Genomic DNA, 17,921 nt, shown 5'->3' on the forward strand with positions numbered 1-17,921 from the left:
TGAGAGGCATCCAAGAGCCAAGAGCCCACCTTACTCTAACGCCTCTGCACCTTATTATCCTGCTGTCCTATTCATAGATTTTTTGGGGGCCAATGATGGATACGTTCCCAACCACAGTCTTGCCAGTGGCTTATGAGGTCACCTAGCTTGAGCGTTCTACCCAACAGAAGTCCCCTATACTGGGTAGTGATGAAATTAAACTCGTAGGGGCATTAAGTATGAGTCATGCAGAGAGAGTCTGTAGAAAGTAATGTGATATAGAAATGGGGAGACACATACAGAAAGTTAGTCGAAGCCATGAGGAGTGAGGAGGAGGACAGAGGTAGGATAGGAAATAATGATACAGGAAGAGAGAGCAGATAGATACAGGAGAGATGGGATTGCAGAGACCAAAACTGTGTCAGTCTACTAGAGTTTTTCTTAAGTCACCAGTCTATCTTGGACAGCAATGAATGGTCTTCTAATTCTCTTTGTGCCCTCCTGGAGTGGTTTTACTTTCTTTCTTAGCTTTCTATGCATCCTGGTAATAAGTTATATCATCTGAAACCCTCAGGGTGTTGAGTTTCAGTGCCAAAGCCAAGACAGTCCTGAGCAAACCAGGAGGTTAGTCACCCTAATCTCAGGTCTCCTGTGAAGACTTTACCAAGTTTATTCCAGCCTACATACATTTGCCATCAAGGAATTCTTTTTTTTCCTTTAAAGTTAATGCACACTCGTAGTTCTAAGCAGTTTATTCAACATATATTCTCTCTTTATTTGGGGTTAGTTTGCAAGTGTCTCAAGGGTAGGAGCCACATTTCTATACCTTTAGTATTTCCTAATACTTGGCAGAGTGGTAGTGTTTAATAAATGAAATAAGAATTAAAAAATTTTACTTACATTATTTCAAGCATTACACAGCTTTCTTCTATAAATAAATAATTAAGTTTAATGGTTATGAATGTAGGTTTTATTTTAGGGCCGGCTTTGGTTCAATTGCCCACCCTGTCAGCTTACTGATTATTTGAATGTGGGCAAGTTCATTAGCCTCCCTGAGCCCCAATTTCTTAAATCTGTAAAATGGGGATAAAAATAATACCCACTTCCAAGGAATATTGTAAAGATTAAACAAAATAATGGCTACATGTGTAGTGTTTTGTCTAGCACATAGCACAAATCTAGTTATGTGGTAGTTGTTAATAAGTGATTACGTTTCAATTCACTGTGTTCTTCCATGCACTGTTCTTTCAGAGAGTTTAAGTCATCCCAGGCAAAAGCATTTATTAAAACTACTGAAGATTATTTGCAGCCTCAGTTTGGCCCCACCAGACTTTTGCATTCAGCGGCAATATCAGAAGGGTCAGGACTTCAAGATTGCTCCACACATCAAACAGCATCGGATCACAGCCATGATGAAATATCAGACCCAGATAGCTACAAATCAAACAGTAGAAACAAATCTTGTTTTATATCAGCATCCAAGAGAAACAGACCTGTCAGTGCTCCAGTGGGTCAACTGAGGTAATCAAAGCTGTTCTGTGTTCTTTTTAACTGACTGTTGAAGCTTTTTCCTTTGAGTAATTTATAATGATTCAATTGACTATTTCAGACATTAAAATGTAACACATCTCTATCTCTAGGGTTTTGTTTCTGTTTTTTTTTTTTTTCTTTGAAAACACCAGAGGAGAATATTGCTAATTATACTTGTAGAAGGCATGAAGTACACTTCAACCTGGATGATATGAAACTCAGAAAAGGATGTTTGAAGCAGAATTAGGCTTGGACCATGAAATATCTTTGCTTCCCAGATATTGGTTTAAAAATAGAAATGCATACTTTTGATATTTAACCAATATTTTGAAATAAAATTAAATTGAAATGAGCATACTGTAAAACCACTTTGTGTGTTTTCACATCAAGATTGTTATCATAAATTTTTAACCTAAGAGTTTATGAATAGAATGCACTGTTCAAAACAAAAAAAAGACAAGAAACTGATACTCCTGTTATTTATTTTGATATGTTTGAGTGGATGTATATATTGTGTTTTTAATTACCTGAAAGTTTTTATTTTAAAATATTTACTTTGCTCCTCTGGCATTAAAAATTAACCAGGTTAGTTAGAAAACGCTGAAGTAAAAATTTGACATGTTATTTATAATAAGGCTTGGCACTGATTTTGACTGAAGACAAAACTTAGAAATCTTCTCTTACTGCCTCCAAACGATTTGAAATGCAAACAATTACAGTTAACCTTGGAATAAAAAATTTAGTTATTATCTATTTTAATTTCAAATATTTTTTAAAAATCAAAGAACTTGGATAAACGTGAAAATTTAAGGGAAAATCTCCACTATTTGCTATTTCATGATGTTAAGACTATATTACATTTATTTGCTTTCTATCAAAACATAATTAATATATAAATATAATTTTAAAAATGAGTGTTGAAATGTTTTATAAGTAAAATGATTAAAATGATTTATTCAGAGATAGGTGTTTTACATGAATAGTTTTGGCAAACTTATCCTGTATTAAGTATTTTTAAATATTTAAGTATCCTATAAAAAGTGTTTTTGAAGAATACTTAGGAACAATCATCGGGGCTTATATCTGTAAAAAATATAGGATAATATCTTTTTAAATGTTTTTACTAATTAATTACTAATTAATGCACCGATTTTTGTGTGTTTTCTTCCTTCAGAGTTGCAGCGTTTTCTTCTTTAAAATTTCAGTCAGCCCAGAATTGGCATCGATTGTCTCAAAGACACAAACTTCAACCCCGAGTGATTAAAGTGACAGCTTACAAAAATGGATCTAGAACAGTCTTTGCCAAAGTTACTGTACCAACCATCACCTTGGTAACTAGTGTTCAAAAGTTTTCAGTGCTTTATTTCTTCTTTACTCTCTTTATAATATGAGATGAGAAAGATGACAATTACTGTGTTAAAATTTTCTTTTTAGTAGTATGAATCTGTATATTGCTTACATATACGTAGATCTCACAGGCATTTCATTCCTTTCGTTTTTTATCAATATGTAAGTAGTATATTTAAATAAACAGATATCATGGTTTTATATCTTATAGAGTTATTAAACTGACAGAATATTTAGGACTAAAATTAGGCAATCCTTACATATTCTCAGTGCTGTGCTTTACCTTTCATTTGTATATTTTTCAATTGCTAGAAAAATAACTCCATTGGTGGAGTTACTCAAGTTACTTAACTCTGGTAAGTGACTCAGTGACTTTCTACTTTGATTGTTAGTACCTTTTGTTTCGTGGAAATGTGTTACTTCCTTTGTTGTGAATCACTTTCTCTTACCTCTTGCTCTCTTTCTAGTTGCTGGAGCAGTGCACGGAAAAGCTGAATCTGAACATGGCCGCACGACGAGTGTTCTTGGCAGATGGCACTGAAGCCCTCAAACCTGAAGATATCCCCCTTGAAGCCGACGTTTATGTTTCAATGGGAGAGCCCTTTTTAGATCCATTCAAAAAAATTAAAGGTAAAAAAGGGGAAAAAAAAATGACCTATCCCCACTTGTAGTAAATTCCTTAAGGGGTGCAATTAAAAAATGATTTTCATCCTGTCTTTTTTGCATGGTTTAACAAAACTAATGTTTACGCATTTACAGCTCAGTAAGAGGATAATGTGCTTAATGAAAGAAAAATCCACTGACAGCCACGTTTATTGCCCTTCATTAGCATTGGTGCTTAATTTAATATAGATCTGAATAGACATTAGGGAGCCTGCAGGAGGTTAAATGGTGAAAATACAATAAATTAAATCAGAGATTATTGAATTTACTGTTTAGTTTCTGTGACACCCAACAGATATGATTTATTAGACTTACTCTCTCAGAAAATAGTTCAAAGTTTCCAGTATCATTTATTCATTTACACTACTGGCCTTTTTTCAGATAGCATTAACATAATTATGAAAATGTGGCCAGTAATGAACGTCTAATTCTTATATACATGTAATTTTCCTAATAAATTTTCCATAAGGTAAGTGCTGCAGCTTGACTTTTTTTACCTTGAAATGTATATATGTTTATATATACATAATATAACAGATAATATAAATTATATATAAAATATACACATAAATATATATCTTAGACATATTTGCAAGTAAGGTCTTTTTTAAAAAGTGCATTGTTTCCAACATGTCAGAAATGTGGAAATTTCCTAAAATAAAAACCAAACATTTTTCTTTCTTTCTTTAGTTGTAAAGAATTCATTTCAAGAGAGAAATGAAAGTACCATTATCTAAGAATATTCTTTCAAATATGTGTCATACCCAGAGTCTGTTATCAAGTCCTATATATGGTAATCACATTTAAATGACACAAACTTTGCCATACAAATTCATTGTATCTAACTGCTATCCTCCCCTATACTTTTTATACCTTATTAGAAGTTTTTTTTGTGTTTTTTTTCCTGAAACTGCTATAAAGCTGGTGAACCAAAGGCAAGTCTAGGCAGTAATTGCATAAATAGAAGAAAAGTAATTCTGGAATACATTACAGATGAGGTGGTGAAAATTCTTTCTCCACTAATGTTATTATATAAAATAATACTGTGATTTCTGTCTCTTTGATAATGATTGATCATCAGGAAATAAATAATTTCTTTAATTCAATAGAAAGTTGAAGATAATTTGGTCCTTGTAAAGAAACTTGTTGCTACAATACTCAGTAAAAATTATCTATATGATAATGTAGACCTGTATATTTTTCAAATTTTGCTTTAACTTTAAATGTGGCTACTTTTACTTTGTATTCATTGAATCATCTGCTTGTATGCATATATAAGCATGAATCTTGGGAAATGTTTCTGTGTCTTTTTTATATTCAGGAATGAGTGCTTGATATTTAAGGAATGAGGACCTTCTTAAGATCCTTGATTATTTTTATTAATAAGGACTACTTGCCTTTCATATGATAATGGTATTGTGAAGAGATAAATAAAAATTACTTATAGCTAAGCTTCTTCGAAAATTTCCTGGACATGTATGCCAGAAATAGCAACGTTACACACATGACTCAGCTTAGTGGATGATTTTTAAATGTACAAACTAATTTCCTCCTACTTTTTGTTTTCTCTTTTATCTTTTTTAAAGCCAAGTCCAGAACAAAAAAACTTCTCTGCTTTGTCTGCATATCTTTGGCTGTGTTTCACTGTGACATGCACTGCTGTTCTTTTAGCACCAAAATGTTGGCACACACTCCTGAAAATTTCACACCATCTCTTGCTGGATCAGCAAGCTTAACCCACCAAAATCTGGTGTTGTGCAATGGTTTTTGACTGATAATCAATCTTTATGCTGCTCGACAGTTGTTGCTGGGACACGGAGTAGAGCAGGTGGCAGATGTGCCTTGTCTTTTGAGAAAAGAAATTGTAGGTGAGCTTGGACACAGACTAGCATATCACATGTCCATTAAAAAGACTTAGGATAAGTATAATGGGGAAAAAAACCACTCATCTAAGTTAAGCTCATAGATAAGCCTAAAGACTGACATTTGGTTTCTTTCAGAACATTAAGAATATAAATGCAAATAAATATTATATGTATGTATATATGTGTGTATATATGTATATATGTGTAATATGTACAGTTTGATTTAGATAATTTGAGGGGGTATGGGGATATTTTATATATATGTATGTATGTCACACATATATACATATTTCATATATATGTCATACACACTTTTTCAAATCAAGTTAAAATTACCTTTCGTGTGTCTTACAGATAAATTAATAATTTGCCAACTTGTTGTCATGAGTGTACCATAAAAATAAAATATTTATGAATGGTTTTCAAGGTGGTAGATAAATTTAGAGTAAGGAGGCATTCTCAGAAGTTGGAAAATTGAACATGCTAAAGGTAAACAGGGGTAAAACAGTTGGCAGAATTGGGTATTACTCTTTTATCTTTTTAAATGAGCAAGAATATTTTATATACAATTAACCAGCAGGCATTAGAGTCAGTAAGTGGTCCTTACTTTAATATGCTATTTTCATTCATTGAGCAAACATTCATTGAGAGCCTACTATGTACCAGGTACAAGGCTAGATCAGAGACAGATGAATAAAGAGGCTCATAGACTAATTTCTTTTTTATCATTATTCTTTCATCTCTGATTTTAAATTCAATTTAATCTAAATTTAAGCCAGTATTTATTAAGTATCTACTATATGTGTAGTTCTTGGCCTACGGATACAAGTCCTCATTTTTAAGGACCTTAAACTGTGTAAATAAGTTATAAGTCCTTAAAACTGAGAACACTGTTCAACAGTGTAAATCAAATGGGTCCTCCAAAGGAAAATTTACTTTATCTCTGGCACAGGAAGTCCAAATAAGTCTATGTATATTTTGGCAATTATATTTCCGTACTTCATTTTTTTCTTGTTCTTTGGAAAAGCAGCGTAGACAGTGAAAATTGCCTTACTTAGAACTAGTTCCAGATTTACTAAGGTAGAAAAATATGTACAGAACATCTCTGATTTTTTTAACTACCACCCCTTTGAACATCACTGTTGACAACCAGTGGCACTGGATTTAATAGAAAGCCAGAGAGCTATTCATCACATACCTCGAAACACAAAGCTTTTATATAGAGGTCAGGCCAAGGTCAAGACTGAAATGAAGCATTCCCTGTTGAAATGCAATATTGGAATAATTCTTACATTTTGAAGTTGAATGCTTAAGCAGAAAGATTAATTGTCTATGGGAAAAATAGAAATATTTTTATAAAAACTGTTGATGAAAATCAACTCTTATTAGGTCTCATAATTCTGGCATTTGGAGATTCTGAAATTTGTTAATGATTCTGCTAGAATTGTGGAGATGTAGTTAATGAGTTATTTGAAAAAGCACTTAAAAGTTTTCAGATTTAGGGGCATGCAGCTTAGGTTATATTCAGTTTCCTGAATCTTCTGCATTAATGGTGGCACAGTGAAAATTCTTTCATCAGATTCATGGGGTTTATAAAAGTTTAGCACCTTTACAACTTCTAGGAACTATGAGCAATGCAAACCTAGCATAAGAATAGGTTCACACCCTGCAGTTGCTTAAATGTTTTAAAGAAGATGAGGGAAAAAAACTATTTGGACCTAATTCATTAGGTCAAATTTCCATTGTATGGAGCTCTGATTGTTTAAAATTTTTTTTTAGTTTTATATTTCAATTCTTTCCTATATATCCTATTCTCTTTGGTTTTCAGAGTTACCATTTACATTGACTGATTCATTTCAGTCCTGAGTTTTGTTAACCAGGTGTAACTGAGTATTATGAATAAGATTTTATGTCTTTTGTATACTGTATTGTGAAGATGTAGTCACAGAAAAAAAAAAAATCCATGAAAAGAGTTCTTGATATTACACCTAAGATCTAAATTTAAACCTAGAGGTTTTCTGCTACCTGCCATGTGATTCTACAAAATGAAGTAATTTGCTGTGACAGCTTGTGATTGACAAGAATATGTGTGAGCACATTTAAAATAGGCCATCTTTTCATGTAGAAGTAAATGTCAGTGAAATGATGGATTCTCATCGTTTTAATTATTGATGATTTGGAAATATTTCAATTCCACGACACACAAGACGCATTATAAATAGCAGCATAACACTTTTTCTCGTATCTGAGTGAGTAATGAAATGTTCTGTCATATTTTGTTTTTCAAAAAATGCATTAGTTTAATGAACCTGGTTTGTGCTATATTCTGTTCTATTATATGTCTTCTGAATGTGTTGATTTTTAAATGGCTGGGTTAAAAGCACAAGTTTCAAGAAGTGACCCACTACCCACATCACATCACACCTTGCATTTCTTGCTGCTGGATCTTAAGACAATGCTACAGTGCTGCTGACACCAATGGCTGCTTTAGCCCTGTTAAAATGAATACCGATGCTCGCCTGGTGACCACTGCTGCATTCGGGCAGCTACAGCAGGAGTTAGAGAGCGTTTTCCCAAATTCCCTGTTATCATATTGTTTGAATAGTATAGGTGTTAGGCGAGATTATTTGTCAGCCCATCTTATCTCCCACTTAGCTGCATACCTTCAAAAGTAGGAAAATGACATTTATAGGGAAAAAACCCCACTTTCTTTTGAGACAGCATGTGCTGCTGCTTCTTTTACCTATTTCTACAAGTGAGACTAACACTATAGGCATGCGTTTTACGTATTCCTGATTTCAAAAGTTTTAAACCTGTAAATAAGTGTATTACTATATGAATAGATGTGGATCTAAAGATAATTGCAAGAGATAGACCACCAACTCCCTCCCCTCCTCGCAAAAAAAAAAAAGTCCTAGCCAACAGGAAAGTTTAGAAATATATGGGTGGCAGCATCTCTTCATATTGTTAAAATATCAAATCACTGAGAAACATCTAAATTCTTGGCATATTCAAGTGTTTGATTATGGGCTGCTACCCTAGACCTTGTTGAGCATAGTATTTGTGTATATGCACCATTAGGATATATGCACTATATGAATTTTTTGAAATCCAAAAATTTCTATTTATGGAATCACATCCAACCTAAGGATTTTGGATAAGGTCTTTCAGTTACAACTGCAAAGAAACCTGATACATTTTAATTCTCACTAGAATATTAACTCAGAAAGGTTATAAATATTATCTTTTTCACCTTGTTTGCTGTGTGGGTAAGAATTGACAGAGAGATTATCTCCCAGAATAGAGCTGAGAGAGTGTGTGGCAGATAAGAAAAAAATGTGTGGTTCTCAGAGCAATAGTTAAAAAGAGACCATTTGTTCTTTCAGTCATTCCCTCAACAAATATTTATCGAGTCCCTACAATGTGCCAGGCATTGGGTCAAGCTTTAAGATATGGTGTGAATAAGACAGAGGTCTTCTGGAACTTAGGTCCTAGTGAGATGGGAGGAGCAATAGACATACATGTATAAAGAACTAAATAAATTATTTATTGACAGTGGTTAAGTGTTGTAAAGGAAATAAAAAGGATAGTATCATAAGAATAAGTGGTGTCATTGAAACAAAAGGAGGCAATTTTAAAGTAACCTTTAAATCTTTTAGGCAGCTATCTGCCTACTTTGCTTGTCACTTTATCTGAGAATTCATTTATATATTCTACAGTAACTGTTTCAGAGGTTTTTGCCTTTCAAACCATTTGTTTTTGAAGTTTTCAGACATCTGTTAGGATAGACATGAAAAATGCATTATTATTTAGTGGAAAGAACACTAGACTTGAAGTCAGATGATCTTGCAAGATCTAGTTTCTGTTTCGTGACCTTGCATAGATTGGTCTACGCTTTAATGTTCTTCCGTGTAAAATAGAGGTAATAATATCCTAAAGGATTATTGGATGTTATCTTGTTTCTCTAAAAAAAAATACATAAATTATTTGAATATTAAATGTCTGTAAATCCCTAATCTGAAGAAAACATTGAGAATAGCATTTTATAAGCATAACTAAGATTCCAAATTCTATTAAGATCCCAAGGCTATTAATTAGAATCTTATGTTCACTCCTACCTTCCCAGAATAGCTGTCTGGGTTCAGGAAAACAACAACAACACAAACATTTGTCTTTACTTTCTTCATCACTGCCAGGGAAGCAAACTACAGCGTGAATTTTGGCAAGTCACTTAATCTCTCTAAGCCTCAGTTTCCTCATCCATAAATTGAGCCTAATAGTATATACCTCATTGCATTATTATGAGGAGTGAATAAGATGATGTGTGTAAAAGCCTACCATATATAACAGGTGTCCACATTGAATTGCCACCAGTTTTTCATACAGGCCATCACAAGTACCTGATTTTACTAACAAAGGTGTTTGCTAGGTCCGAGATCTTGAAATATGTACAACCAAATTAAAATGCCTACTGAACACTTGTGTATACAACATGATATGAGCATCTGAATTATAGCCTTTGAACTCTTAGTATTATTGTGCTTTTTGCCTTGAGAACTTTTTCTGGGGTGTAAGTCAAAATTGGATCCTTTTATAAAAGGAGCCCCAAATGGCCTTGCTCTGCTCTATTCCAAGAGTCATATTTTAAAATATGTTTATGACCCAAGGCTAGCCTTAACGTTAAGCTGCCATAACTTATTTCAAGAAAGTTCACAGAAAAGTTCAGGGAAAGGGTTACAACATTTTGATTGACACAATGGATGGGATGTTTGTAATTTTAATCAAATTTAAATTGAAGACATACTTCAAATGATATGTCAGACTAGTGTTACTGAGTTAAAATCTAATGACAACCACTGTCATTATTAGTTAAATATAGCCATCACGCCTATAGCAATAAATGATGACACTTAAGAACATGCAGAAACAAAGAACACAAGTATTTAGAGAAAAGGAGTGACTAGAAATTCGGTTGAACGCAGGAATGTGACCTGGATTTAATCTATTTACCAAACACAGAAGCAATTGTATTTTGGGCAGATGACATAATTGAACATAGCAGTATATTTTCTTACTGTCAGAGCATTTATATTTTATAAATTCATCTTGCGTCCATAAATGATGTGCTTGTTTATATTTAATGTCATTAGCTGTACCTACTTGACAGTCAGCATTAATGTGTTTTCAATTTATTGCCCAACTACAAGAGAATGCATTTTTAAAAAGAAGATTTAAAAAGAAGATTTAATAAGCTCACGGATTTCACCTTGCAAGTTTGCTGCATTTATTCTGGTGACAGAAGGAGGCAGTATTTATTATTATTATTTTTATGTTAATAAATGTCCTAATTTTATTTTAACTAAAGTTTATTGGGATGACAATGGTTAGTAAAGTTACATAGGTTTCAGGTGTACATTTCTGTAATCTATGTATCACATTGTGTGTTCACCACCCAGAGTCAGTTCTCCTTCCATCACCATATATTTACATTATTATTATTTTTGGCCTCGTACATGTTAAGTGGAAAATTACAATGCAAGGATCACCCAGCTTTATTTAATTTTACGAACAAGTATTGGCTTTTTTGAAGTAGACTGAGGTAAGTCCTTATCTTGTTTGAAGTAAGGATATTATAATAGACCTTCTAACAGAAGCAGGTTAGAAAGTGCTTCATCGTTTTTCATGATTTGATTATAAACAAAACGATGAAAATAAAATAGAATTTAGAGTCTTCAAAATAAAATATAAACTATGGTTGGAGCATAACATTCTCTACGTGCTGCAGGAGAGTAAGTGTATGAATAGTCCAGGGAACTTGGCAGTCCCCGAGCAGCTGGAATATGGTCCTCACCCGATGGACTCCTGACTTTCTAGAGAGAAGTGCCTGAGAGGAAGACTGGGATAGATCTGATCCTTATTGCTTTGGAACCCACTAGGTGTGGCTAGCAAATTTAAAGGAGGGGATGAGATGATAAGGGGGACACTAGGATCCCTTCTTTGGCAGTTGGGTGTGTGGGGACTGAGAGACTTTGCTTAGAGTACTGTCACGAGATAGAGAGTCAGGAATTCTCCAAAGCAGAACTCTACGGCTCCTATTGTGAAGATTCACACACAGGTAGGCATTGTATTTGATCCTCCTCTGTTGAAGCTCCCACTTAGTAAGGATAAGCTCCCATTGCACTCTCAGTGTCCCCTGTTGTAATCAGATTTGTAATTGTTGGTGAAGTAAATGTATGTGGTGTTCCCTCTAGACCAAGTTTGCTTAGGAAAGAAACCGTGGCTGCCTAGTCACCATCATTTTCCAGCACAGGGCCTAGCACTTAATAGATGCTCAATAAGTGTTGTTCAATGTATGGATGAAGGACCAAATGAAATAGGTGCCATGGTGAACCATCCATATCCCAAGTAGGTGGTGGTGAGGGGAGAGAAAAGACCTCATTGGAACAGCCTGCTTAGCTGTGAACTGTGAGTGGACCTTTAGAAGGAGTATATAAAAAATTCCCTACCCCAAATTCATATGTAGATTTGTGAATGTTCCCCTTTGGCAGGGGGCCAGAGAAAGCCAGCCCAAGAATAATTATATTGCAGAGAGGCTAATGGTTATGCTAATGATTGTCTGAGACCAGACAATGGTCAGAAGTGGAGTGCTGGGATAAATGATTCTCCCCGGAATCTATAGGTCTGAGATTCTCAGCCTTCTCATATCCTCTCTGGAAAGCCTTTTCTTGCCCATTCTCCTCTCTCCTTAATTTTTTTTGGGGGGTTGGGGGGTGATGGTGGTGCTGTTCTTCATTGGATACTTACTTCCCTTTGTATTTCTTACAGTTCTTTGCATATAGTAGGTGCTCATTAGCTATTATGGAAAGGAAGGAAGGAAGAGGAGAGCCTGTGACCTTTGGAAAGGGCACTGCTCATTGTGCACAGCTGAGGGACCGCGTTGGCTTTGCCCTTTTCTAATTCCACCACGGGGGTGGTGGGGAGGCTCTTTTCCGATTCCTACAAAGGTACAAGATAGCCTAAGCCCTTGGTGGGGGCGGGGATGATGCTAGCGTTTTGAGATGAGAAAGTTAAGGAAAGACAGAGGTGTGGAAAGCATTTATTAGCTAGGGCTAGTATATTTTCCTAGAAGTTCAAAGTGAATTTAGATGGCACTAAATTTCTTGTTTTCATACTCAGCTTACCTCTCTGCCCCACATAGCCTATGTCCCCTCATCATTTGATTACCCCTCATTCCGTCTACTCTCAACCTCTGAGATGAGTCCTGTTCCTCACCAAGGCTAACACCTGCTCAGGTCTTCATCGTCAGGTTCTCTGTGCTGGCATGGAAGAATTAGATTCTGTTTTTCTTCTCATCTCTGATGTAATCGTGCTTACGCTGGCCATCGGTCCTCAGCCACATTTCGTCATATGAAGGCGTATGTCCCGAGAGCTGTGATGTACACAGAATCTTCTGGTATTTATTGCTAAAGATGAAGGTTCCCTGGTTCTCTAGCCGGTTCTCACATAGGAGGCCCATGGCCTGCACTTTGAGACATGCTGCTCTAGAGCTGCCCTTATCCTCATATCCCAATAGCTTTGTTTCAGAGGGAAGTGGATTTTGCCAGAATGAAAGGAAGATTTGTCCAACGGTCTCACTTGTCCGAAAGATGGAATGGCCTGCTTTGGGAGGTATGGGACTTCTCTGTGTCCGATCTGGCTGCTTCACACATTCCTTGCTCCATCTCTGTGTTCAGTATCCTCCCATGGGTCTATCATGTGTTGCGTGATTCTGGGCCTTCACTTACATTGCTTCCTCTTCCTGGATTTTGCTCTCTTGTCCACTTCGTGTATCCACGTCCTATGTCATGTTCTTCTTCTGGGAGCCTTTCTTGGCCACCATAAGCTGTGGCAGGTTCCCTACTCTGTGCTCCCCCAATACCAAGAACTCTTTGAGGTCCTTTCTGTATAGTGTCTCCAGTAGGGAACGTGTGGTAGGTACTCAGTGCCTGTTTGTTAAATGAATTATTGAGTAAATGAAATGGGTGGTGAGAGTCAATAATGTTTAAAAGTGTTTTTCAACCACAAGGTTTTCCAGGTCCGAAGCCAATGCATTGTAATGCAGTAAGACTATGACTTTTTGCTTCTTCCTACTCTGAGCTGTCCTCCATGATACATATTCTTGTTTTCTGAGTAAATGTAATGGGGGACATGGTAATGAAAAAACTAATTAATCATGAGTATAAAAATCTAATCTTTCCCCAAAATACAGAGAAAACCTAAGTCAAATTAATATCTACCTAATTAAAATATTGCCTAATATCTAACTAATGAAATACTTGTCATGTTCTTATCTGACATGTTTGACAAATACTCTACAAATATTTATTGAGCGTCTACAATGTGACAGACACTATTTCAGGTGCTGACTATACAGCAGGGAACAAACACTTACATTGAAAATATATGATCAACTTTTATTATTTTGTTAACCATCCAACAAGCGTTTACAGTGTACCAGATAGTGGAGGTACACAGATGAAAACGCATTCTATGCCCTTGGAATGCTCAAAGTCTAACAGGGACACACATAGAAAAAATGGAGAAGTTCAAAAATATTTAGGACACAAAGATGAAGCTGTGAAGCCTGAAGAGGAATTGATCAAAGAAAGCTTCCTGGAAGAGGTGTCACTGAGTTGAGAAGGAAAGGAAATAGCCTAGCAAAGAAGGAGGGAAAAAGGCTTGATCAAAGTCCGGAGTTAGAAAAAAGCATGGTATGTGTCAATAGCTTATTTCAGCTCCCTGCACTTCTAAAGAAGAGGTTGTCTCAAACTCCTTACTGCAATGATTCTCAACTGAGGGCAATTTTGACTCCAGGGGAATATTTGGCAATGCGTGGAGACATTTTTGGTTGTTCCAAATGGGAAAGTGCTACTGGCATCTAGTGGGTAGAGGCCAGGGATGCTGGTAAATATTCCAGTGTACAGGACAGCCCTGCAACAGATAACATAATGCCAATACTTGCCAAGGTTAACAAACCTTATTCTACTGCATCAGACTATTCTGATTGACCATAGACACAAAGATGTGTAAGCAGAGTCACAGCAGTTTTCATAAGGACATTTTGACCAAAATGTAGGCACTAAGGGCAGCTTCTTTTTAGATGGTGCTAAGTGGGACTGTGCTGGAATGTGGGAAAGTGGAGTGAAGAAGCACGCACTATCCAGTCATTTTAAATTAGAGGAATTCTTTTGTTATTTTTTAGGCACATGAGGGACAGTGTCCTGGTTAAGAAAGTAGGCTCTGGAATAATTCAGCCTGAGTGTTGCCTCTGAGTAACATGATGGATGTCGTACAGATCTAATTGCTTAATTCTTCCAGATCTCATTTAGCCATTCTATAAAATGGAGATGACAATATTACCTAATTCCTAAGGTTGTGAAAATAAATGGGGTTAGTGTATATAAAGCCCTTAACATACTGCTTTCTGTATGCTAAGTTCTTGATGAAAATTATGAATATAGTAATATCACCAACATTTAGTGTTTCATATTTATACATGAGTGCTTTATTTGTAGAAATTCCTTTCATCTGTACAACAGATAAGGAATTACTATTATTGTTTCCATTTCTCAGATAAGAAATCTAACAAAATGAGATTGACTTAATTTTCCAAGTTTATAAAAGCTATTAAGAGGTGAAGTTAAGATTCAGATCCAGAGAGTTTGGCCTCAGAGCCTATGCTCTTAACCACTAGGCTCTGCTGCCTATCTGGTATATTATTAATACATTTCAGTCATCATTAGTATTATTAGGCTGCTTTACAGGTTATATGTAAATCTTTATATAAAGCATTTCACATATTTCCAGTAGTCTTTCCATGTTTATCAATATCGACAAAGATCTGGAAAGTAGGAGTACCTTTTCCAAAAGCTATATACAATATATATGATAAGTATTTTCAAGTTTGTTTTAATATTTACTTTATTGTGTGGTTTTCCTAGGTCCATCCAAAATTCTTTCAGAAAACCTATTTATAACTTGAGAAATGGGATCTTTTTTAAGTTTAGACTGCATATGTTTTAAGTCAGTAAAGTGTCATTAGATGTTCTCAGGTAATGGAATTAGAAATACATTCCTTTTATTGGAATAAGTTTTATTGTAACAAAATATAGCTTTGTTAATTCATTTGGCACTTACTGAGTACCGACTCCATGTACCAGATGAGAACTGCATGTTCAGCCCAGTGAGCATACAGGGATAGCACCGTGGGCTAAGTTCCATGGTAGACGTCTTCACAAAGAGCAGAAAGGAGGGTGTCCATGCTGGAAAGCGCTCACTAGGAGAGATGACCCCAAAGGGAGTTTTGAGGAATATGTAAGAATTTGCCTTAAATATACTTTGAGCTCATGCCAGTCTGCTCCACTCCTAGACCTTCACTTGCTAAGAAATTCTCCTTGGCAAGTTGTCTTTTCCTGAAGAAATTCTATGCCATTGTGATCATCCATGAGCATCAAGGTGGTAGATCAATCATATGTAAGTTCATACTGGGGAGAAGTAGGCAATAAAGATGGTAAGGATATAAACAAGCAATAAAGTTTACTTTGAACAATTCGTATTTTGGGAAAAGCGAAAAAATTAAATTGCTATCAGTTGAACATGTAAATGCACAGGAAGAGCTCATATCTGGTAGCTATCCCACGTGTAGTGAAGTTGTTTATACCTTGGAACAAAGTGATAAATGCTGGCTTGATTCCTACCTTCTGAGGGTCTAATATGGAAGCCGAAATAGGATCTAGTCTAATAAATATCTACATAATAATTCCAGATAGTGTATGCTCTTTCCTTAGCACAGTGCCTGACATGTGCTCTTTCCTTAGCACAGTGCCTGACATGTGGTAGATTCTCGAACATTATTGAATAAGTGAATGTACTGATGAGTGCTGTGGGCTGCACGTGCTCTAAGGATTCAGAGTGATTCCTCTCCTTGTGGGCTGAAACAATAAAGGAAGATCTTAAACTGGATTTTGAGAAGGACTTCAGTGTGAATAGGTGAAGGATGGGGTTAGAAATGAATTTGCTGTACTCAATGGATAATGAACAGATCGGCTTAGGTAGGCTTTACGTTAGGGTAAGAAAAAGGTCAGGAAGTTTGGGTAGTGTCAGATTGTTGGCATACTCTCCTGTTAGACATAAATTTAAGAAAAGGGACTGTGTGTTTTGTTTTTCATATTCCGTACACAGGTCTGGCACATACAATGAGCTCAAATAAGTATTTGTTGACTGCCTGACAGACAGACAGACAGGTTGACTGACTGACTCGTGGAAGACTTGAAAAGCTAGCTCCAGTAACTTTCTTTTCTGGCAATGATAAAATTGGTGTTTAGGAAAATTCAGCTGTAATTGGAGTATAGAATGTCAGATGTAATGGAGGAGTATCAAATACAATTTGGAAGTTCTTACAGATCACAGTAGGCGGAAAGAGAAATGGGCAAGTGGGACCCACTGGGAATGGAAAGGAATGATGCTTGAAGAAAATAGCTGAGAGGTTTCCCTTCGTTGACTATGTCTAGGGGCAGGTTCGCTGGAAGCAGAGGTCGAGATGCGGATCTTTATGCAAGGGACTTGGTGTGGGAATACTCTCAGGTGAAACCTGGAAGGTGTGTAGGGAGGCAGCATATAGTAGAGGAGGAAGCCTGGCCAAACCCTCTGTTGAGCTGAGGTTTAGCCCCAGTCTGGAGTAGGAAATACACCACCAAGAGTTGCCCCTTCTTGAGGCAAGGGGATTGGCCGTTGTGTTCCCCAGTCAGTCAGTCACTGGCTGTGGGCTGTACTCCTAGGTAGGAGGGATGAGATCATCTTCTTACAGGTATTTCCTGGCTGGGTGGCTGGTTCCTTTCAGCCAAGGGCAGTTCTCAGGAAAAGGGTGCATCTGTGAGGTGTTAGCAACTGGGACTCATAGCAACTAGAGTTTGGGTGCACTAGCCTGGTAAAAGGAATCCAGGGGGTGGTGGCACCGCCAGTGTCCTCTACGCTCCACTGTAGTCTGTTCTTCATACAGCGCCCTGCTGAGAGCCTTCCAGTAGCTTCCTAGCACATCCAGAATAAAATCCAAACCCTTTATGCTGGCCTGCACAATCTGGCCCCTTCCTCCCTCTTTGACTTTATTCACATACACTTTCTCTCTATCCAAACGTACTTTATTTTTCTTTCTGAAACATGCCAAGCTCATTCTCGCCTCAGAGACTTTGTGCTTGATTTTCACGCCACCTGGAATGCTCTTCCCCCAGATTTTCATCACTAACTTCTCATCGTGGAGGCCTCTCTACTCAGATACCACCTTTTCAGAGAGGCCTTTCACTGTCCGTTTCACCCCAAGAGGCTGTGATGTCTACAAGCTATTCTGCCCTGTTCACAGCTGTCGTCTTGGTATATTGATGAGTGGACACACGCTAAATATCATTGAATGAATAAGCACTTGGCTGAAGAGAAAGTAATAGGAGTTAGGGTTTAAGATCTCCCTGAGATAGTATATAACTGTGAGAGCAGTAGAAACATTGA

The 17,921-nt window shown here is 36.4% G+C and overlaps 1 protein-coding gene across 1 annotated transcript in view; it reads left to right on the forward strand.

The window, feature by feature from the left end:
* The window catches only part of DCDC1 (doublecortin domain containing 1), a 382,228-nt gene that overhangs the window by 31,955 nt on the left and 332,352 nt on the right, over positions 1-17,921 (forward strand). The window contains exons 4-6 of the mRNA XM_033119858.1: positions 1,231-1,500; positions 2,684-2,840; positions 3,324-3,486. Of these exons, the coding sequence (XP_032975749.1) occupies positions 1,231-1,500; positions 2,684-2,840; positions 3,324-3,486 (590 nt within the window). The remainder of the gene's footprint in view (positions 1-1,230; positions 1,501-2,683; positions 2,841-3,323; positions 3,487-17,921) is intronic.

The sequence above is a fragment of the Rhinolophus ferrumequinum genome, chromosome 11 (assembly GCF_004115265.2).
Source record: "Rhinolophus ferrumequinum isolate MPI-CBG mRhiFer1 chromosome 11, mRhiFer1_v1.p, whole genome shotgun sequence".
Classification (NCBI taxonomy): domain Eukaryota; kingdom Metazoa; phylum Chordata; class Mammalia; order Chiroptera; family Rhinolophidae; genus Rhinolophus; species Rhinolophus ferrumequinum.